The 20041-nt window shown below is 37.3% G+C and overlaps 1 protein-coding gene across 1 annotated transcript in view; it reads left to right on the top strand.

Annotated features, from left to right (window-relative positions):
* Positions 1–20041, top strand: part of ELP4 (elongator acetyltransferase complex subunit 4) — a 265396-nt gene that overhangs the window by 43232 nt on the left and 202123 nt on the right. Inside the window, exons 4-5 of the mRNA XM_027837873.1 lie at positions 7289–7420; positions 15988–16127. Coding sequence (XP_027693674.1) covers positions 7289–7420; positions 15988–16127 — 272 coding nt within the window. The remainder of the gene's footprint in view (positions 1–7288; positions 7421–15987; positions 16128–20041) is intronic.

The raw sequence follows: 20041 nt of genomic DNA, 5'->3' as shown, positions 1-20041 counted from the left end.
ACCAGAGTGAGCCGAGACCAGGAGATCAGCAGAGGAAGACAGTACACCTCACCATGGTAGTGCATGTGCATTTGCTTGTGTATGATTCTCTCCTTGGGTACCCAGGTGGTGCAGTGGATAGAGGACCAGGCTTGGAGTCAGGATGACCCGAGTTCAAATTAAGTACCACACTCTTACTAACTGACCGTGCTCATTTTCCTCATTTGTAAAATGGGAGAAATGATAGCACCTACCTTCCAAAGTTGTTGTGAGGATCAATGAGGTACTAACTGTAAAGCAGTAAGCACAGTGCATGTTACGTAGTAATTGGCTTATGAATGTCAGCTATCATCATCATTATTATTAGCCACCAAAGTTTTATATTGTCAAGAGTAGAAACTATATGCCATATAAAACTAGTGGAAGACATTTCCCCTGGGGTTAAGACATTGGTAACATTTGTGCATTTGGCACATATTTAGTTTCCAAAGATTATTCTTATTTTAAGCTCCGTGGCTCACTGAAAATACTTAAAGGAGGTAAGAAGACAAATAAGGTTCCAATAAAAAACAAAACTAGACAGTGCAAAGTAAGCAATATAAAAAAGTCACTAAAGGACATAGTAATTTAAGACAGACATTTCCATTTGTAAAAAAATAATTTTTGCTGTGTTGAGATGTTCTCTCTTACCACAGTTTCAGATTATTTAGTGAGGGTGGAGATTTTTTTTTTTTTTTTGGAGAGGCATTTGGAGTTAAGTGACTTGCCCAGAGTCACACAGCTAGTGATGTGTCTGAGGTCAAATCTGAACTCAGGTCCTCATGACTTCAGGGCCTGTGCTCTATCCAATGTGCAACCTAGCTGCCCCCTAGGGTGAAGAATTTTTTACACAATATATTTAATGTTTCATATTTTGAACTTCCAGTGAGAATGGGTAAGAAAGCAAAATATACAAGTTACTACGATACAAAGAGAATGAATGTGATAAGTGCCATAAAGGAAGTACAGGAGACACTGCCGATTCAGAACCAGAGTAATTGCCCAGTTGTCAGGGCATCTTGAAGGAGATGATATTTTACCTTGGCCTTGAAGGTGATGGGATTTGGGTAAGCAGAGATGAAGGGGAAGAGCATTCCATGTGGAGGGAAGAGCATGGGCAGAGGCACAGAATCCGGAAAGCATTGGGTTCAAGGAAAAGTGAGAAGGATAGTTTGCCTAGAACATGTAGTTCAGTAGTGCCTAGAACATAAGGTACATGTAGTAGAAGAAGAGGCAGGGAAGGCAGAACCTTGCAACTGATTGTGGACTTCAGGCTCAGGCCTTAATTATATAGTATAGATATCCATTTGAGTACATGTTTGACAGCCATTCAAGGCCTTTCAGGGGGAGAGTAAAATTCTGAGATCTACTTTAGGGAAATTAATTTCATAACAATGGGTAGCATAGATTAAAAGGATGAGAGCCTGGAGGGAGAGGAATCCACTTTTGTTGTTGTTGAATCGTGCCTGACTCTGCGTGACTGCATTTGGGGTTTTACTGGAGTGGTTTACCTTTCCCTTCTCCAACTTATATAGATGAGGAACTGAGGCAAACAAGTTTAAGTGACTTGCCCAGGGTCACACAGCTAGTAAGTGTTGGAGGCTAGAGTTGAACTCAGATCTTCCTGACTTTAGGCTTGGTTCTCTATTCACTGTGCCACCCAGATGCCCCAACTAGGGGATTATTGAAATAGTCTAGGTGAGAATATGAGAACTTCAATGAAGGTGATGGCAGCAAAAAAGCAAAAGAAATGTATGTTTTATGTTTGAATTACATTTTACAGGATTTGCAAATAATTTCATATAAACGCCAAAGGTTACACTGGAGTCAACTGACTCATTCAAGGCTGAGTTGACTGAAATCCTGGTAGCATCAATAGAATGGAGAAGCTCAGTGAAGGAAATAGTTTAGAGGGGAAAATTAAAAATTCAGTTTTGATCATGCTAGGTAAGTGTCTAATGAACTAGAATTTAAGAAAGGTTAGGGGCTTAGCACAGTTCTTGGCACGTAGGAGGCTCTTAGTAAATGCTTATTGACCAACTGACTAAAGAGATAATTTGTGAGGTCTCTGCATAAAGTTGGGAATGTTTGTCTAAATATGAAGCAAAAAAAAAGCAATTAATTTTGTTTCTACAAACTTAAAAAAAATTAGTTACTAAAAGTTCATTCTAGAACTTGTACATATTAATTTTTTAATACTGCTAGGCGCTCACATGTTTTCTCTGGGTTTTTATTGTGCCAGGAGGTGGTGTGGTGAAATAAAAGTTACTTGAAAAAAATATCTAAAATGAGCAAGAATAAAGTCCTGCCCTGCTTCCTCCTCATGGCATGGGTATGACCTACCATTTTTGAAGAGGACTCCAATGGAATGCAAGCACTGGTAGAGTCTACAGTGTTGGGAAGACTTCCAAGTACCATCTCAGCAACAGACCATATTGTGAAAAGTAGCCTGACTTCTTGGTGTTGAACTCTTGGGTCATAGCCCATTAGCAAGAACCACCACAGCAAACACTATCATAAAACAAATCAAAACCAATACGAAATGATTACTTACAGCCCCCTGACCATAACTCTGACGATTAATATTTAAGAACATTGTTTTCAGTGGCTATCATCAAACCAACTTCCAAAATGTAGAAATATGATGGAAGAAAAGAAAACCATTGGCCTATCTGCTTACAGAGTTGCCTCAAAAATTATTTTAGTAGACTTACAGAAGGTGATTTTATATCCTAATCCCTGTATTTAGTAATAACGAGCACTTATTTTATCCATCTGTGCAGCAGTCCTTAGAATATTAAATGTGTAAGAGTAATAACAAGACAGCAAATTGTCCCAGTGCCATTTCTACCAGAAATCTATCAAAAGGTATTAGAAAAATGAAAAATAATAACGAACAACCTGTGTTGTGTTGTGTGCCACAGAACAGCCCTGTGGGGTAGATAAATGTTGAGGTATCTAAAGACAGAAATAATAAAAAATCCATCGCCAAAGGATTTTTGATGGCATTTACTTATAAGATTAAAAAGCAAAAACACAACAAAACAAAAAAGTTATATTGGATTTAGGAAGAGATCTGTTCATATTAAAGAGGACTGGTATTAAATAAGCTATCCTCGACTGGGTTTTATTTTCATGGTCCTAGAGTTACGTCTGGAAAGGACCTGAAGGTCATCTAATCCAATTCCCTCATTTCAGAGTTGAGAGAACTAAAGTGAGAGAGGGGAAGTGACTGCGTAGGCCTAGTAGGCAATCGTGGGGCCGGGATTTGAACAGGGAGCCTCATACCAAGACTATTGCCCTAAGCTGGCTCTGTCCCTCATTTAGGGCTGAGCAGATTCTGTTTGACTTCAGTTTGTTTAGCCTGTTTTGTTGTATGATTCTCTTTGTGCCTAGGCTATCCTGTTATTTGTCATTCCCTTTGTTTCCCCCTGAGGATCTTGGTGCTCAGATGACAAAAGCCAAGGCCATCTTCCTTGAGTTGGGAAGAATAGATGCCGTTTTTATATTTGGTCAGATAATTATCGCAGGATGAATCCCATTGTTCCTTTTTCTTGGCATCTTAATTTCCAAAGAGTATTATTACTCTATTTCTGTATGATTCTTGTCTTTCAGTATGTTTTGAAGTAGAAAAATGCACCAACCCTGCAGGATTGATGTAGTCTCATTTCCCTCTGACATGAGTTTTTTAAAATATTCTCACACATGTGAACGCATGCGTATATGTATACACACACACACACACACACACACCTTCCACTTGGGAGAACAGACACAGGAGTCTTTTTTTTTTAAAAGTTTCATTGATGTCTTTCCAAGGCACCTTAAAGTCTAAAATGTATTATCTTGTAATAATATTATAAACTAAGTTGCCTTCTGGAAATATTTGAGATGACACATTTGTTAAGTGATGATACTGCAGTTTGACAGTTGTGGTTTGAGTTTTGAAAACCCCTGGACAATGGGCAGCTTAATGAGTTAGAGGAATTCAAAGATAGGATTTACCATCTCTTCCTAAACAATGGTTTGTGAGTAGCACTCATTTCCATTGTGTTTTTGAGATTAGCAAAGATAACACATGCCGTAAAAGTATTTCAGGTATTACCTAAAAGTCTCCCAACTGAGAATAACAGTTTAAATTATAGGTGTTTCAATATGTAACTAGTTTGTGAAAATTTAATGTGATTTCCTCCTTAGGTTAAACTCTTTAAATAGCAAAATTTTCTGTTCACTTTCTTTTTTCAATAATCTTATATATTAAAATTATCATTCTGTTTTTGTGATCTTGAGGCCTTGTTTGGAGACAGGGGATAGGTTCTGTCCAGTGTAAGTATTGTGGGTAGTATGGCCATCCAAGTTTAAAACAGTATTTTGAGCAATTTTTTTTTTCTCATAAGCCATTTAATTCTACAGCTTTTTTTCTTGATGCCAGAAGACATCATGCATACAGGGATCAGTGTAGGTGAGCATTATAAACTGAGGGAGAAGCCTTTGTCTTAGTATCTCAGAGACAAGAGAAGATACATTTATCAAGAACACCATGAGGTGGTAGATTAGTAATTCTCTGTTATTTCCCATCATTGTTTGGCAGCAGTAGATTAAAGGTGAGAATTCCCTCAAAAGAAAAAAATTAAAAACAGAACACTAAGACATCTTTACCATATATGTCGTTGGTTGCTCATTCTTCTACCATTTCTACAAACTGGAAACGGGGTTGGGAGGGAAGTTACTTGGAAAATGATGGAGTCCAAAAAACAGTATCAGGATAGAATTATCTATGACTGAACCTGTCCTGCACAAAGAAAGTTATGTATATAACCTGGAAGAAGCAGGTAATATAGCCTGTGCTGAGTTGCAACTATCTTCTGTAAAATTAATGTTGAGTAGCTCTATAATAGTTATTACTTGGACAAAAGTAACATACTTTGTACTCTTAGCAATCTACTAATACCACTTAATGGGAATTATGATATGGCTTCATCTATCAAATTCCCATTAGGTGGAATGGAAAGACAAAATTATTTTGTGAAAAAAAGTAATTATATGAAACTAATTTAAACAAAAAGGTTGCAAAAATATTCAGTGGCTTTTCAAGGAAACTAATAATTCAATAAGGTAAATTAGAATGATTTTCCATGTAACAATCATATCAACCTTGTCAAATCAGAGGAAAATATAGTGTTTGGCTTTAGAGTACTCTAACCTATTTGAACCTTTCCGTCCCTACCTTCAGATATGCAGCAGAAAGGACTAATTATTAAAAACCTATTTCATCCATATTAGTTTGGATTAGTTGATGTTATTAACATTATATTCTATCAAAGGATTGAAGTACATGAAAGAGTTTTGAAAGAGTACAAATTTTCTGCTCTTAATAAGGTTTCATAAAATTTTAAATCAAGAAAAATTTCTAATTGTAGGAAAAGATTGGGTAATTTCATCATGTTCTCTTAGTATGTTATCTGACATTAATGAGAATTACAGTCATATTAAGAAAAGGTTTCATTTAAGAATGATTATAGAGCCTTCTCCTTAATCACAAATAAACTAATAGAGTAAAATTTCTAATTTACCATGAGATATTTGTAAAGAGGAAGAAACAGTCAAATAAAAACTTGAGAATGGTAGCGGAAGAAATCCTAAATCTTTTCTCTAATAGCCAAAATGTGTAGGTGAATTCCGTTTTTTTTGGTTGGGTGAATAGTGAATTTTGTCATAAGCATGCACTGATAGCTGTGAGATTATGAAGCCTTCTAATAATCTAAGTTGACATTTTAACAACATAGAATTTGTATTTTACAAATAATGGATTAAATTTTAAAAAAACATAAAAATGCATTATCCTGAACAGCAGATATGATAATTATATTTATTTTTGAGAACCTTCAAATTTTATGTTCATCGAAAAAGAAATTATATTCCATGTGTTGTATCATACATATGTTTTGTTTGAATGCCTAAACCAAAAATATTTTATGGGTAGGAATTTTTCAAAAATATAGCTAGTTCCTTCTATTAATTACTTTAGTAGAGTTAATATACTTTGAGGTCACTTGAAGTGAATCAATACCTGCAGCAGACAATTTATTTGCTATCTAATGTAAGTATGCAGTGGTCAACTTTGGGAACAAAGATACTGATGTACAACATGACCATGTGTCTAATACATTGCCAAGTTACACTTTCTGATTCTGCTACATCAAAAATAAACCAAAACCATCAAAGTATTTTCTCTCTTCCGTGGAATTTACCGTACTCTACACATTGCATTATTTGCCCCATACCCTCTCTTGAGAGTATCATGTAGAACAGTCATTGCTGGTGGTGCAGTGGTTGGAGGACTGGGCTTGGGGTTAGGTTTGAATTCAGCCTCAGATGTTTAGTAGCTGAATGACCCTAGGCAAGTCACTTAAGCTTTGTTTGACTCAGTTTCTTCATCTGTAAAATAGGGATAATAGCACCTATCTCCCAGGGTTGTTGTAAAGAAAAAATGAGATAATTGTAAAGTGCTCAGCACAGTGCCTGGCACATAGTAGGACCTATATAAATGTTAGCTATTATTATTGTTGCTCTTATTTTTTTATTAATATTATTATTAGTAGTAGTAATTTAAAAGGCAAACTGTCATTCCTTCTCCTCACCCCTTCTCCCCCCGCCAAAGGGTACCTAGAATAGAAGTTGGATGGTTTTTGTTATGTTGAGGATTTGAGATTTTGTTTTCATTGTTGAAGTGGGAAACAAAAACTTGCAGGTACAAAAGTGACATTTGTTACAGGATAGATGAATGTCTTTATTTTAATCGTGGTTATTTCACTTTGTTATTTCAATGAAATAGAATTACAAACCAGTTAACACATTGTGCACATGTTTTATTTTTACTTCATGGCAAACGTTAACTGTAATTAGAAATATGTAAATTATAATTCTAAGCTTTGATTAAAACATAGAAATAAAAAAAGCCATATCTGCCTCTTAGAATAGTAGCAAAGTTGCAAATATCTGAAGTATAAGCAAATATAAGGCTAAGAATATCTGGAGTAGTCTAAAAAAGCAGAAAGGTTCTGTGTGGTTTCTGGATATTAATTTGCCTTAAGCTCTAGTTAGTTGGGAAATTAACTTCAATCATTCTGTATTTCAGAATTGCATATGTTGGCATAGCTTTGTGTTTTTGTTAGTTGGGACAACAACTCTTAGTTCTTTGGAAAATCCTAGTGATCATCATAATTTTTAATAACATATTCTCTAATAACATGTTATTCTCCTTTATTAGGAACTTCCTGAACCATTACATGATGATAAGTATAGAAAAGAGCTTGATGATGTAAGTAGTCGTAAATCACAAGGAGAGCCAGATATTTCCATGAAGATAGCCTGGCGTTATCAAAACTTACCCAAAATGGAGGTAACTCAACATATGTATAAAATTTTCCTATACCTGTACAAATTTATTTACTTATTTAATTTATTTTACTTATTATTTAAATGAATGAATGTTTATTTGTGATGATGAATTATTCAGTTTGCTCTATTTAAGAAGTTAGAGAAGTCTGCAATTTATTTTTGAAATACTTTTATCCAGAATTTTAGAAGTTTTGTTGCTTTAAACAAGTAAAATATTCTTTATGTACAAGATATAAATATCCTCAGTTATTGATTCCTTGAGGATTCCAAATAGCTGAAGCATTATAAGTAATATGAATTTAATAAATGTTTGCTGAATTCATTCAAATAAATAAATTATAAATGTAAAGAGTACATAGTCATTCATGTTCTCTCAGAGTTGCCATAAGAAAAACTTTGGAAAATACAAGGTAGGTGAATAAATGTATGAATGAATGAGAAAGCATTTATTAAGTACTTCCTATGTACAAAGCATTAAGCTAAGTCAGAGATTCTTAACCTTTATTGTGTCATGGACTCCTTTGGCGTCCTGGTAAAGCCTGTGGACCCTAATAATTGGCCCACTGTGTCATATGAGCATCACTGCACAGTATGACAGATCACGTGTGACCTAGCAGCAAGTCTGACGACTAAGTAGTGATGTGCTTAAGCAATATGTTGTGATATCTGTAACAACTACGGTGTGATATGAAAACGTGTGATTTCTGTTGGTGAAGTCATGCTTACTAATAATGCTACTATGCTTTATTACCTACATTCGTAATTGAAGGAATTGCCAGATTTTAGTTAGAAGTTAACGAAAACTAAGATAGAGTGTTTTTCCCATTCACATTCATGGACCCTTTGAAATCTTTCTTAGGACCCCAGGTTAATTCTTCCTATACTCAGTACTGAGGATATAAATAGTATAGCAGGAAAGCCCCTGCTCTCAAGGACCTCACTTTAAAATAGGGGGATACAGCATATATAGAAAGGTTCAGCCACAGGGCAGTTAGATGAATCCAGTGCTCCATATGATAAGACCAGCTGGTCCAGATGGCCAATAGTCCCGTTGTTCATAAATACATACATTGATGTACCAACACATCTTCTTTTTTTTTTCCAACACATCTTCTTCAGTATCATCTTGATTGCTAAGACTATAATTTGTTTCTGACATTGAATCATTTGACAACACCAAGCATTTTGGTGCTAAGGACTTTGTAGCAAAAACTTTCTTTTAGGGGTCTGTCAAAGCTCTGGCTCCTGAAAATGTCAAGGTCAAGGAGGTCTGCATCTCTCCTGCAGTTGCTTCTTGGGAGGAGAGAGAGCAGGGGGAGGGCACGTCAATGCCAGATCTAGGAGGCAGTGCTGGTCATTGCACTCCTGGCCTGCCTCCACCAGGGTGGGAGGAGGTGATTGTGCTTGGAATTGTTCTGACTGCCTTGCCAAAGCTAAAATGAGATCATTTGTCAACTCAGCTGTACCTTTGCCTTTGTGTGCCAAGAGCAGGTCCTTCTTTATTAGTTCCAAAGAGGCCTGATTCAGTGGTGCAGGTACTTTACCCATGTAGGTTGTGGCCCCTCTTCCTCACATTAGATCGTATTCATTAGTTGCTATGACCAAAAAAAAAAAAATCTCTTCTCTCCTGGTGGTGAGCCGACTGGGAGAAGCCACACCAAAACTGTCTAGACTAATCCTTGAAAGCAGACACACGACCCAATGCCAGACCTGCAACCAAAGCCTACCCAGCTTGCTTAGACCTGCTATAGTTAGGTGGCACAGGGCAGAGAGCATTGGACTTAGACAGAGTCAGGAAGACTGGAATTCAAATCCAGCCTTGGACACTTACTGGCTGTGGAACCATGGACAAGTCACTCTTTGCCTCAGTTTCCTCAACTGTAAAATGGGGATAATGGCAGCACCGCTCCTGGAGTTGTGAGAATGATATCAGATATTTGTAAAGTGCCTTGTAACCTGAGAGCACTATACAAATATTAGTAGTTATTGTTGTTGTTATTCCATGAGCATAATCTTTGAAAAACTAGGGTTACTTCCATGTTCAGGTCATTGCCACAAGCATCTAGGAAGTGCCTTTTATGTATAGAATCAACTTAAAACATGTATGTATTTCCAGGATCTGTCATTTCATCCACATGTATATTCTTCCCTCTGACAAAGATCACAGCCCTATTATCATACAACATAGGAACTATAACTACAGCACTCCTGAGCTGTTGCCTTGGAGGGCAGAGAGCTTCCTTCCACTGTTCACAATGTAGTTAATCCTGGATAGCTCACCAGCATGCCAAGTGACCTTCTATCACACCTCCATTCAGATGCTTCTCACTAGTCTGACAGTAGCAAAGAGCCTAACACCAAGAAAGAGACCTACTTCCATGTAGCCAACACACACTACCACATGCAGGCCCGAGGACTGCCCAAGGAAGCATGGAGATGCAGGTTTCTCAGTGTTGGGTGCCCGCATGGGAGACAGGATACCTGACTTGGAGACACTGACCATTTCGAATGCTGCCTCCAGCTTTGGTGACTGGACTAGCTTGTCAAACTTAGTTACTAGGGTGAAATTTGTGAATTGTGAATGAATTCAGCAAACATTTGTGGCCATAGCTATTAAAAGTTTCAGACTGGTATAGTCTGAATGATTGAAAAGAGTAATCATATTGTACAGTACATTATGAATGTGTTGTCAATGAAAGCTTTCCGTGTGATTTCTTAATATTTTTTATAACTTGCTAATTTTCTGCATACAAAGATGACTCGTTTATCCACCATCAGTATTGGGTGGGGGGAGAAGTTGTTTTTCTGTTAAGAGGTAATGTTGACCATTTATAAACTATTTCACTCTAACCAGTAATGTAGAGAAGGGTATAGTGACTGCAGTGAATCAGTCTGTGGACCATGGGGCAATAGTTCTCACAATGCAAAACTGGACCTATACAAACCCGTAAAAATTTTCACTAGTAATATTCATCAGCTAATGAGTTTTTTTTTTTATATTGCTCATCTGAGAAATATTTTGTGCCAGTTAGAGGGGATCACTGTGCCTGACACTGAGAGAAATGTAGTGTGAGGCTTTGGGAGTTGAGTGTCTACTAGGAGAAGAAGACAGAAACAGAGATGGCCAGAATAAATTCTTTCATAGTCAGTGCATTAGATTGTGAGATAGGGTGTCTTGTAAGATCCAAGGGGGAGCACCATGATCAATTGATGAGTGACTAGGAATTAGGGGAGATTTCATTGAGGAAAGGCCATTTGAGTTGGGACTCAAAGAATGAAGAGAAATCCAAAAGCTAGAGAAAGAAGAGGAAGTCCATTCTAGGCGTTGAATCTGTGCAGGGAGGCAAAAAAATGAAGGGTCTAGTCAAAGTATAGAGAGTAATTAACTTTTTCTAGAGCCTAGAGGAGAGTAATTGGAGATTAAGGGTGGGCAGATAGGGTGGCAAAAGATTTTGGAGGGCTTCAGATGCCAGACAAAAGAGGTCAAACTTGAGTCACGTAATGGAAAGGCACTGAAGACTTTTGTCCTGCTGAGAAAGATATTTTTATGGATGAAAAATAGATTGGAGTGGGGAAAAAAGCAAAGGAAGAAAGACTTGTTAGGAGGCTATTGCAGTCTGTCCAGAGCAGTAATAATGACTGTCTTTTCTAACATAGTGGCAGGAGGCACATAAAGGAAATAATCTGATCACAGGGTTCTTAGCCTACAGTCCATGAACTTGTTCTTTAAAAAAATATTTTGATAAACATATTTCAATATAATTGGTTTCTTTTGTAATCCTACATAATTTATTTTATGAATTTAAAAATGTTCAAGAAAGGGTCCGTAGGTTTCATCAGACTGCCAAAGGGATATGGGGGTCTGTGATACAAAGAGGTTGTTTTGGTTTTGGGGTTGGGGTTTTTTTGTTGGCTTTTTTTTTTTCTTTTTTGGTTCCTTTCCACATCTCCCTTGCAGTGGAGGGAAGTCCCATGATTTTAATTACCATCTCGAAGATCTACCTATCCTTTCTTAACCTCTCTCCTGATCTCCAGTCTCACATCTCCAACTGCCTTTCAGACATCTCAAATGTCGAATGGACATCTTAAATTCAACATGTCCAAAATGGAATTCATTAGCTTTTCCCTCTAAACCCTCCCCTCTTCCTGCTACCCTATTACAGTAGAAGGTAACATCATTCTCCTAGTCTCTCAGGTTTGCAACCTACATGTCATAACCTCAGTGTCTTCCTCATCTCCTCACTATCTCTTACCCCCCATATCCAATCAGTTGGCAAGGTCTGTCAATTTCACCTTTGCAATATCTCTCTAATACACTCCCTTCTTTAATACACCCCCTTCTTGCCTCTGATACTGCTGCCACTCTGTTGCAGACCCTCATCACTTCCCACCTGGACTATTGCAATCTCCTACTGGTTAGTCTGCCTTCCTCAAGGCTCTCCCCACTCCAGTCCATTCCCCATAGTGATTTTCCTAAAGCCCATGCCCAGCCATGTCACCTTCCTACTCCATAAGGTCCAGTGACTTCCTATTACTTCCAGGATCAAATACAAAATCCTGTGCTTGATATTCAAAGCCCTTCATCACCTAGCCCTATCCTCCGATTTCAGTCTTGTTATTTCTTACTCCATACCATGTACTCTTCCATCTAGTAACACTGGCCTCCTGGCCATTCCACCTACAAGACACTGCATTTCTCAGCTCCAGACATTTTCTCTGGATGTCCTCCATGCCTGCAATTTTCCCTCCTTATCTCCACCAAACTGGCTTCCAGTTTCAACTAAAATCCCATTTTCTAAAGGAAGCCTTTTCCAACCCCTCTTAATTCTAGTACCTTCCTTATTTCAAATATTTCCAATTTTCCTATTTTGGGACATGTAGGTGGCACAGTGAATAGAGGACATCAGGTCTGGAGTGAGGAAGACTTCAGTGTAAATCTGGCCTCAGACACTTAGTAGCTGTATGACCCTGGGCAAGTCACTTCACCCTGTTTGCCTCAGTTTCGTCATCTGTAAAATGAGTTGGAGAAGAAAATGGCAAACACTCCAGTATCCTTGCCAAGAAAGCCCCAGATGGGAAGAATTGGTCATGACTGAACAACAAATTTTCCTATTTATCCTGTTGTACCTATTTGTTTGCTTGTTGTCTCTCTCCCAGTAGATTGTGAGATCTTTGAGGACAAAGTTTTTCCTTTGCCAATTTTTTGTACCTGGAGTGCAGTGCTTTGCACAGTGCCTGGCGCATTCTAGGCCACTAATCAACATAGATTGACTGACTGATAAATGACTCAGTCTGTACCCTGAGGCTCTCTGCATGACAAACGAAAAACTTAAGAACCCCTGATCTAGAGCTGAAAGACTTTAGAGATCATATCCTTGGAGCCCCGTCTTTGTGTCGATGCAGAGACTGAGGCCTGGAGTGGTAAAGTGATTTGACCATGATGACTTAAAATGGATTTATTTTTAAGTAAATGAGAATAAGTGGATTCTTTTTCATATGGACCTTAATTTGGGCAGGGTTTTTTTTTTTTTTAGATGAAATTGTTTGTTCTTTATTAGTACTCCTAAAAGTCTTAAAGGGATTCAGAAATCTGTTTAGATATACATTAATTCATTTCCATAAATTACTTTTATGGAGGCGTATGAGGTGGGCAATCTTTGTTCTTGGATTTTTTCCTATAAAAGATTTCAAGAGTTATAATTGTTTCTCATTATCCAATTGTCTATCTGTAAGCTATATTTGTTCATTCCAAACTAATTTTTAATTCCTAACTAAAAATAGTGAGCTAAATGAAACCAAAAAGATATACAGATTTATTTTCATTTTTTGATGAACTATTTTTATTCTTGGTCAGTAAATAAACTGTCACATGAAATTAATTTTCTGCCATTATTCATTCCCCAAATGAGTTTTCTGTCTCATCAGTATTATAATTAGAAATACTAATAATTAGTGGTGGCCTAAAAGAATACTTTGTTCACTGATAATTTAGTTCATTTCTTTCTGTACCCGCTCACTCATAGGACTCCAGGAAGCCTCAGTCCACTAATAAATTTATCAAGTCCAACTTAAAAGAAGTAGAAAGTCTCCCTTTCTTTCTCTCTCCATGGCCAGTCTGCTAAAACAGATTATTCATGCTTACTTGATTCAGGTAGGCTTTTGCAAGCTTCCCCACTAGGCCTGGGAATGTGGTACATTGAGGCCTATTCAGAGGCTTCTGACATAGACCAGGCTTTTATTGCATGGTGTTTTATTATAGCCAAATCCTAGTCTCCACCCAGTTTGTTGGCACTCTACTTATTCTTTTGAATCGAGAAAGGTTATCACCTACCTTAATCCCTGCAGCAGCGTGGATTAAGGACACCAATGTGCCCCAGGATTCTCAAAGAGGATCCTGGAAACTTCTTGTTTCTTCTTTTTCGCTGTCTTTACTAAACTCTTTGGGGCCTTAGTGAGGATTTGCATCTGAAATGGGCAACCTGGAGCTTTTCTCAATGAAGACATCAGATCAAAGTTCAGTTAGTCAAGGCCTTTCTAAAACATTAAGGGGGCTTGGACTTATACAAGAAAAAGATGAGCTCTAGCAGAGATTGCAGTAAAAACATTTTGAACTGTAATCCGGATAAAGGATAGATTATAGGCCAAAGAACAGACCCTGTTTAAATTGCTTTCATAACCTTTAGACTAAATAACTTTATACTCTGTTTTTTATGAAGCATATATTTTAATGTAAAATTTATTGTTTGTCAATGTTTTAATAATAGTTAAATGCCAAAGTAAATTTATTTTAGGTATCTTTGAAATTAAAGAAAAAAATGAAATTAAAAACTTAATTGCTGCCTCTTTAGAGCGAGAAATCTGATTCAAAAGATCACACTAAAACATTTCAGTAAAATATTTTAAATAAAGGAGCATAAGTATGGCGTCAAGGAGGCATGAACATTTCCATTACTTCATTTAAGAGTTAATTTGACTAAAACTGAATATTGATTTAAAATTTAACTTTAATTTTTATGGTTTTTTTTTTAAATTTGGCATTGATTTAATTCAAAACTGATTATCTTTGGGCATTTACATATTGTAAGTACTTAATAACAATTACGAAATATTGTTTATTTTTTGGTTTTTAATCTAAATGGCCTAAGTTTTAGTTTACAACTCTGATCAAAGACATACAGTCTATAAAGGTCTTTTGGCTTCTGGAGTGATTCTCCTCTTTTTGTGTGTGTTTTGAAGTCAGTCTTTTCCAGGGAAATCAGGGCAATAGTATATTACAGGGTTCGACCAAACAAGAAACTGTCACAGTGCTCTTTCTAGAATCCTTCAGCAACAGGAATCTAGATGACTTTAACCTTAAGTCTGGATCAGTATGCTTTTTTAAAGTTTTAAATGACAGTCACCTCCCAGGCTCAGTTGGGCCACTCAAGATAATAATCATGCAGTTTCATAATTATGGGCTAGAAACTAGTTTTGTAATTTCCTTACTATAGGAAGCTCTCAGTCCAAAACTCTCCCTACCACTTATAGCGTTAGGAGTTGCTTAGAGCGCTGAGAGGTTAGGGGCTTGTCTAAGGTCACAAAGACAGGATGTCTCAGAGGTGGGATGTAAGCCCAAACCTTCCCATCCCTTGTGCCACCCCACCTAGTTATTTTTATAATTTCATAACTGATTCATATTAAATTCATTGTGATGCATTAAAGTATGGTGCAGTCTCTAAGTGAGAGATTTTAAAATTGTAATCAAGGATCTCTGTGAATTTGTTGACGGTGTCTAATGTTTAAAGAGACTCAGCTGTGTTTCAGCTTAACATCTAAGCTCCTTGGGAGTAGGGATTATTTCATTCTTTGTACTTTTGCAAGCTCATTGCCTGGCACATAGTAGGTGCTTAATAAATGTTTATTGATCGTTTGATTAGCAAATTAATGCGACTGCTAAGACTTATAAAAGAAACTATCCTAAAATGACACATGAATTGAGGAGATGCCCATCAGTTGGGTAATGGCTGAACAAGTTGTGGTATATGAGTGTAATGAAATATTACTGTGCTATTAGAAATGATGAGCAGGCTGATTTCAAAAAAATCTGAAAAGACTTACATGAACTGATGCTGAGTGAAGTGAGAAGAACCAGGAGAACATTGTACACGGTAACGGCAACATTGTGCAATGATAAACTATGATTGTCTTAACTCTTCTCAACAATACAGTGATCTAAGACAGTTACAAAAGACTCATGGTGGAAAATGCTATCCACATCCAGAGAAAGAACTGATGGAGTCTGAATTCAGATCGAAGCATGCTGTTTTCATTTTCTTTATTTTTTGGTGTTTTTTTTTTCCTTTTGCTCTGTTTCTTCTTTCATAACATGACCAATGTGGAAATATGTTTAACATAATTGTGTATAAACTATATTAGATTGCTTGCCATCTTGGGAGGGAGGGAGGGAGGGATGGAAGGAGAAAATTTAGAACTCAAAATCTTATAAAAAATGAATGTTGAAATCATCCTTACATGTAATTGGAAAAAAAAAAAATACTATTTAAAATGACATGTAGTCTTTCTCATCAGACTGGTCCAGGATCATCTTCAAGATTTGGTCACTATTATGATATGTCAAAAAGGATGCCCCAAGAGATAATTCAGTCTGCAAAATGGCACAGATTTTTCCTTCCAGAAGAAATTACTTCATATCCTAACGTAGAATCCTGGTAAGTTCATAACCTGCACAAGACCTAAGATTTCAAAGACTGATATAACAAAGTTTTGCTTTGAAAAGGCTCATAATTGTTAAGTACATATTGTGAGGAGTAAATTTTAATTTTTTACATTATAAGCAGTTATGGCTGTGTGTACATTTTGTTGTATTTCATTGTACATTGGTTTTTTTTCTCTCTTCTTTTTCAAATCTTATCACCTTTATCCCTGCTATTATTTTAATTCTCGACAGTTGAACATTCTTGATACTAGATATTTACAAGTCCTTGATGCTTTAATTATCAGTAAATTATGAAATAGCTCTAAATCACTGCCTATTAGTATTCTCTATGAAAAGTACTTAATAATAATAGCTTTCTGATCATGATAGCAATGAAAATAATATAAAATAATACCACATTCTCAGGTTTTTTTTATGAAATGCATTTTTACAGAAGACACACAAGCATGCCATGTTGTCTAATACCAAGTAGTCATCAATAGACTGATACAATGCTGGTGTGATGAGCAAAGGTCAAGTTTTTGTTTTTTAAGGCTCTCAGTTCTAACTGGAGTGTAAATACAGCAATCTTTATACTTATGGTATACAGCCAAGAGTATTAGGTGTTCAACTAAATCAGTACCAACATGACACTAATAACTTGTATTTATGCTATTAAATCTATGAAAATTGCAAGATTTTTTAGTATTCAGGAATTCATAGGTGTCCAAATATTTCTTTCAGTTTTGTGATTTGACTCAAAGGAATTTAGTTTGAGGGATGGATTTTCCCAAGGACCAGAACCTTAGAAACCTAATTCTTTTATAATTAGAATAGTAGGTATTCTTTCATAACATTGTTTGTAGGTAGCTAGTCAGAAGAGGAAATTTTGAGATGGAAAAGCCATGTGGCACAATAGAGAAAATGCTGGGCCTGGAGTCAAGAAAATCTGAGTTCAAATCTGGTAGCTATGTGACCTTGGGCAAGTCATTTAGCCTCTATTTGCCTCAATTTCCTCAGTTATAAAATGGAATAATAATAGCACCTATTTCCCAGGCTTGTTGTGTGGGTCAAATGAGATAATGTTTGTAAAGGCACTTAGCATAGTGCCTGACGCATAATAGGCAGTATAAAAATGCTAACTATAACAACAACAGCAACAATAACAACAACAATAAATGAAGTGATTTGGGAACCTGTTTGTGAAGCCATCTTATTTCAGACACGTAGGAATTCAGTTAAGATCTTAATTTATTATAGCTAGGTTTATTTCAATAGGAAGTTCTTAGGACTCTTTTCCGTGGTACCAGACCTGGTGTATCCCTCATTGATGTCTCTCCTAGTCTCATGAAACAAGCATAGAGCCAGGTGTCAGAAGACTTGGGTTCTAGATCAGCACCAAAGACGGCAGAGTGAAAGCAGTGACTTGCTTGAGCTCTCCCCCAAACTCCTCCAAATATCTCTTAAAATATCTCTAAACAAATTCTAGAGCAGCAGAACCCACAGAAAGACAGAGTGAAACAAATTTGCAGCCCAAGACAACCTGGATGGTTGATTGGAAAGGTCTGTCATGCCGGGCTGGAAGAGGAACACGGTTTAGTGTGGGCACTCAGGCAAAGACCAGGACTCAGAGAACCTGGAGCAGGCCTTAGAGGACCGAATCACTGGCAGCTGTGGTGGCTTCCAGACTTCTCAACCCACAAAAGCTAAAGACAACTTAGAAGGTCAGTAGGAAAGGTCTGTGACTGGGGTGAAAGAGAAGGTTGGTCCCAGCCCCAGTCCCAGTGCAGCCCTGGGGCAGCAGCTGCTTCTGGGGCTCCTGTACCACTGACTGAGGGGGAATCAAGTGACTGATGAGAGGGGGATTGCAGGGATCTCTTTGCTGGTGCTGAGGCAGGATTCTCTTGCTTTGACTGTGCTTGGATCTGGGTCACAGTTCTGGGTGGCGGACCTGGGATGAGGAGGAGAGCTGGTGTGGTGGAGCTTGTAGTGGCAGTGGAGAGGGAATCCTCCTCACAGTTCCAAGGCAGAAAAGAGTGCTTGTGGTCACTCATAGACCAGAGCACAAGCTGCGAAAGGAGTAAACACCTCACCCTTGATCATACCACCATGGAAGAACTGAAAATTTACAGGTCCCTAGAAGTATTTCTGAAAACAACTGCACAAAACCCCCGAAGCTTGGGATGGAACATTCTCTACACTGGAAGCAGACCCCTACCTTAACAAAGAGTTTAAAACTCAAGTAATTGACTGGGAACATGGGCAAACTGAGCAAAAATAGTCAGAATCTTTCTTTGGTGACAAAGAAGATCAAAACATGCAACCAGAAGAAGACAACAAAGTCAAAGCTCCTACATCCAAAGCCTCCAAGAAAAATGTGAATCAGTCCTAGGCCATGGAAGAGCTCAAAAAGGATTTTGAGAAGCAAGTAAGAGAAGTAGAGGAAAAACTAGGAAGAGAAATGAGAGTGATGCAAGAAAATCATGAAAAACAAATCCAACAGCTTGCTAAAGGAGACCCCAAAAAAAAATTTACTGAAGAAAATAACACCTTAAAAAATAGCCTAACCCAAATGACAAAAGAGGCCCAAAAAGCCAATGAGGAGAAGAATGCTTTAAAAAGCAGAATTAACCAGATGGAAAAGGAAATCCAAAAACTCACTGAAGAAAATACTTCCTTAAAAATTAGAAGGTAACAATTGGAAGCTAGTGACTTTATGAAAATCGAGACATTGTGTAACAAAACCAAAAGAATGAAAGAAAAAGAAGACAATGTGAAATATCTCATTGGAAAAACAATTGACCTGGAAAATAGATCCAGGAGAGATAATTGAAAAATTATTGGACTATCTGAAAGCCATGATCAAAAAAAGAGCCTAGACAGCATCTTTCAAGAAATTATCAAGGAAAACTGCCCTGATATTCTAGAAGCAGAGGGTAAAATAGAAATGGAAAGAATCCACTGATCGCCTCCTGAAAGAGATCCCCAAAGGAAAACTCCTAGGAATATTGTAGCCAAATTCCAGAGTTCCCAGGTCAAGGAGAAAATATTGCAAGCAGCCAGAAAGAAACAATTCAAGTATTGTGGAAACACAATCAGGATAACACAAGAGTTAGCAACTTCTACATTAAGGGACCACAGGGCTTGGAATATAATATTCTGGAGGGCAAAGGAGGTAGGATTACAGCCAAGAATCACCTACCCAGCAAAACTGAATATAATCCTTCAGGGGAAAAAAATGGTCATTCAGTGAAATAGAGGACTTTCAAGCATTCTTGATGAAAAGACCAGAGCTGAATAGAAAATTTGACTTTCAAATACAAGATTCAAGAGAAGCATGAAGAGGTAAACAGGAAAGAGAAATCATAAGGGACTTATTAAGGTTGAACTGTTTATATTCCTCATGGAAAGATATTTGTAACTCATGAGATCTTTGTCAACATTAGGGTAGTTGGAGGGAAAAAATTATATGTAGACAGATAGATAGATAGATGGATGGATGGATAGAGGTCACAGAGTGAGTTGAAGATGAAGGGATGATATCTGGAGAATAAAGTTAAGGCGTGAGAGAGGATTATACTGGGAGAAAGGGAGAGGTAGAATGGGGTAAATTATCTCACATAAAATAGACAAGAAAAGACTTTTACAGTGGAGGGGAAGTGGGAGAAGGTGAGAGGGAATGAGTAAATTTTATTCTCATTGGATTTGGCTTAAGGAAGGAATACTATACACACTCAATTGGGTATGGAAATCTATCTTCCCCTACAGGAAAATAGGGGGAAAGGGGATAAGAGAGCAGAGGGATGATAAAGGGGAGGTCAGATTGTGGGAGGGGGTAATTAGAAGCCAGCACTTTTGAGGAGGGACAGGGTAAAAAGAGAGAATAGAATAAACAGGGGGCGGATTAGGATGAAGGGAAATATGGTT

The sequence above is a fragment of the Vombatus ursinus genome, unplaced genomic scaffold (genome assembly GCF_900497805.2).
Source record: "Vombatus ursinus unplaced genomic scaffold, bare-nosed wombat genome assembly UNPS02014822.1, whole genome shotgun sequence".
In the NCBI taxonomy this organism is placed as follows: Eukaryota; Metazoa; Chordata; class Mammalia; order Diprotodontia; family Vombatidae; genus Vombatus; species Vombatus ursinus.
Note: the sequence above shows the minus strand (reverse complement) of the source record. Positions and strands in the feature narration are given on the sequence as shown.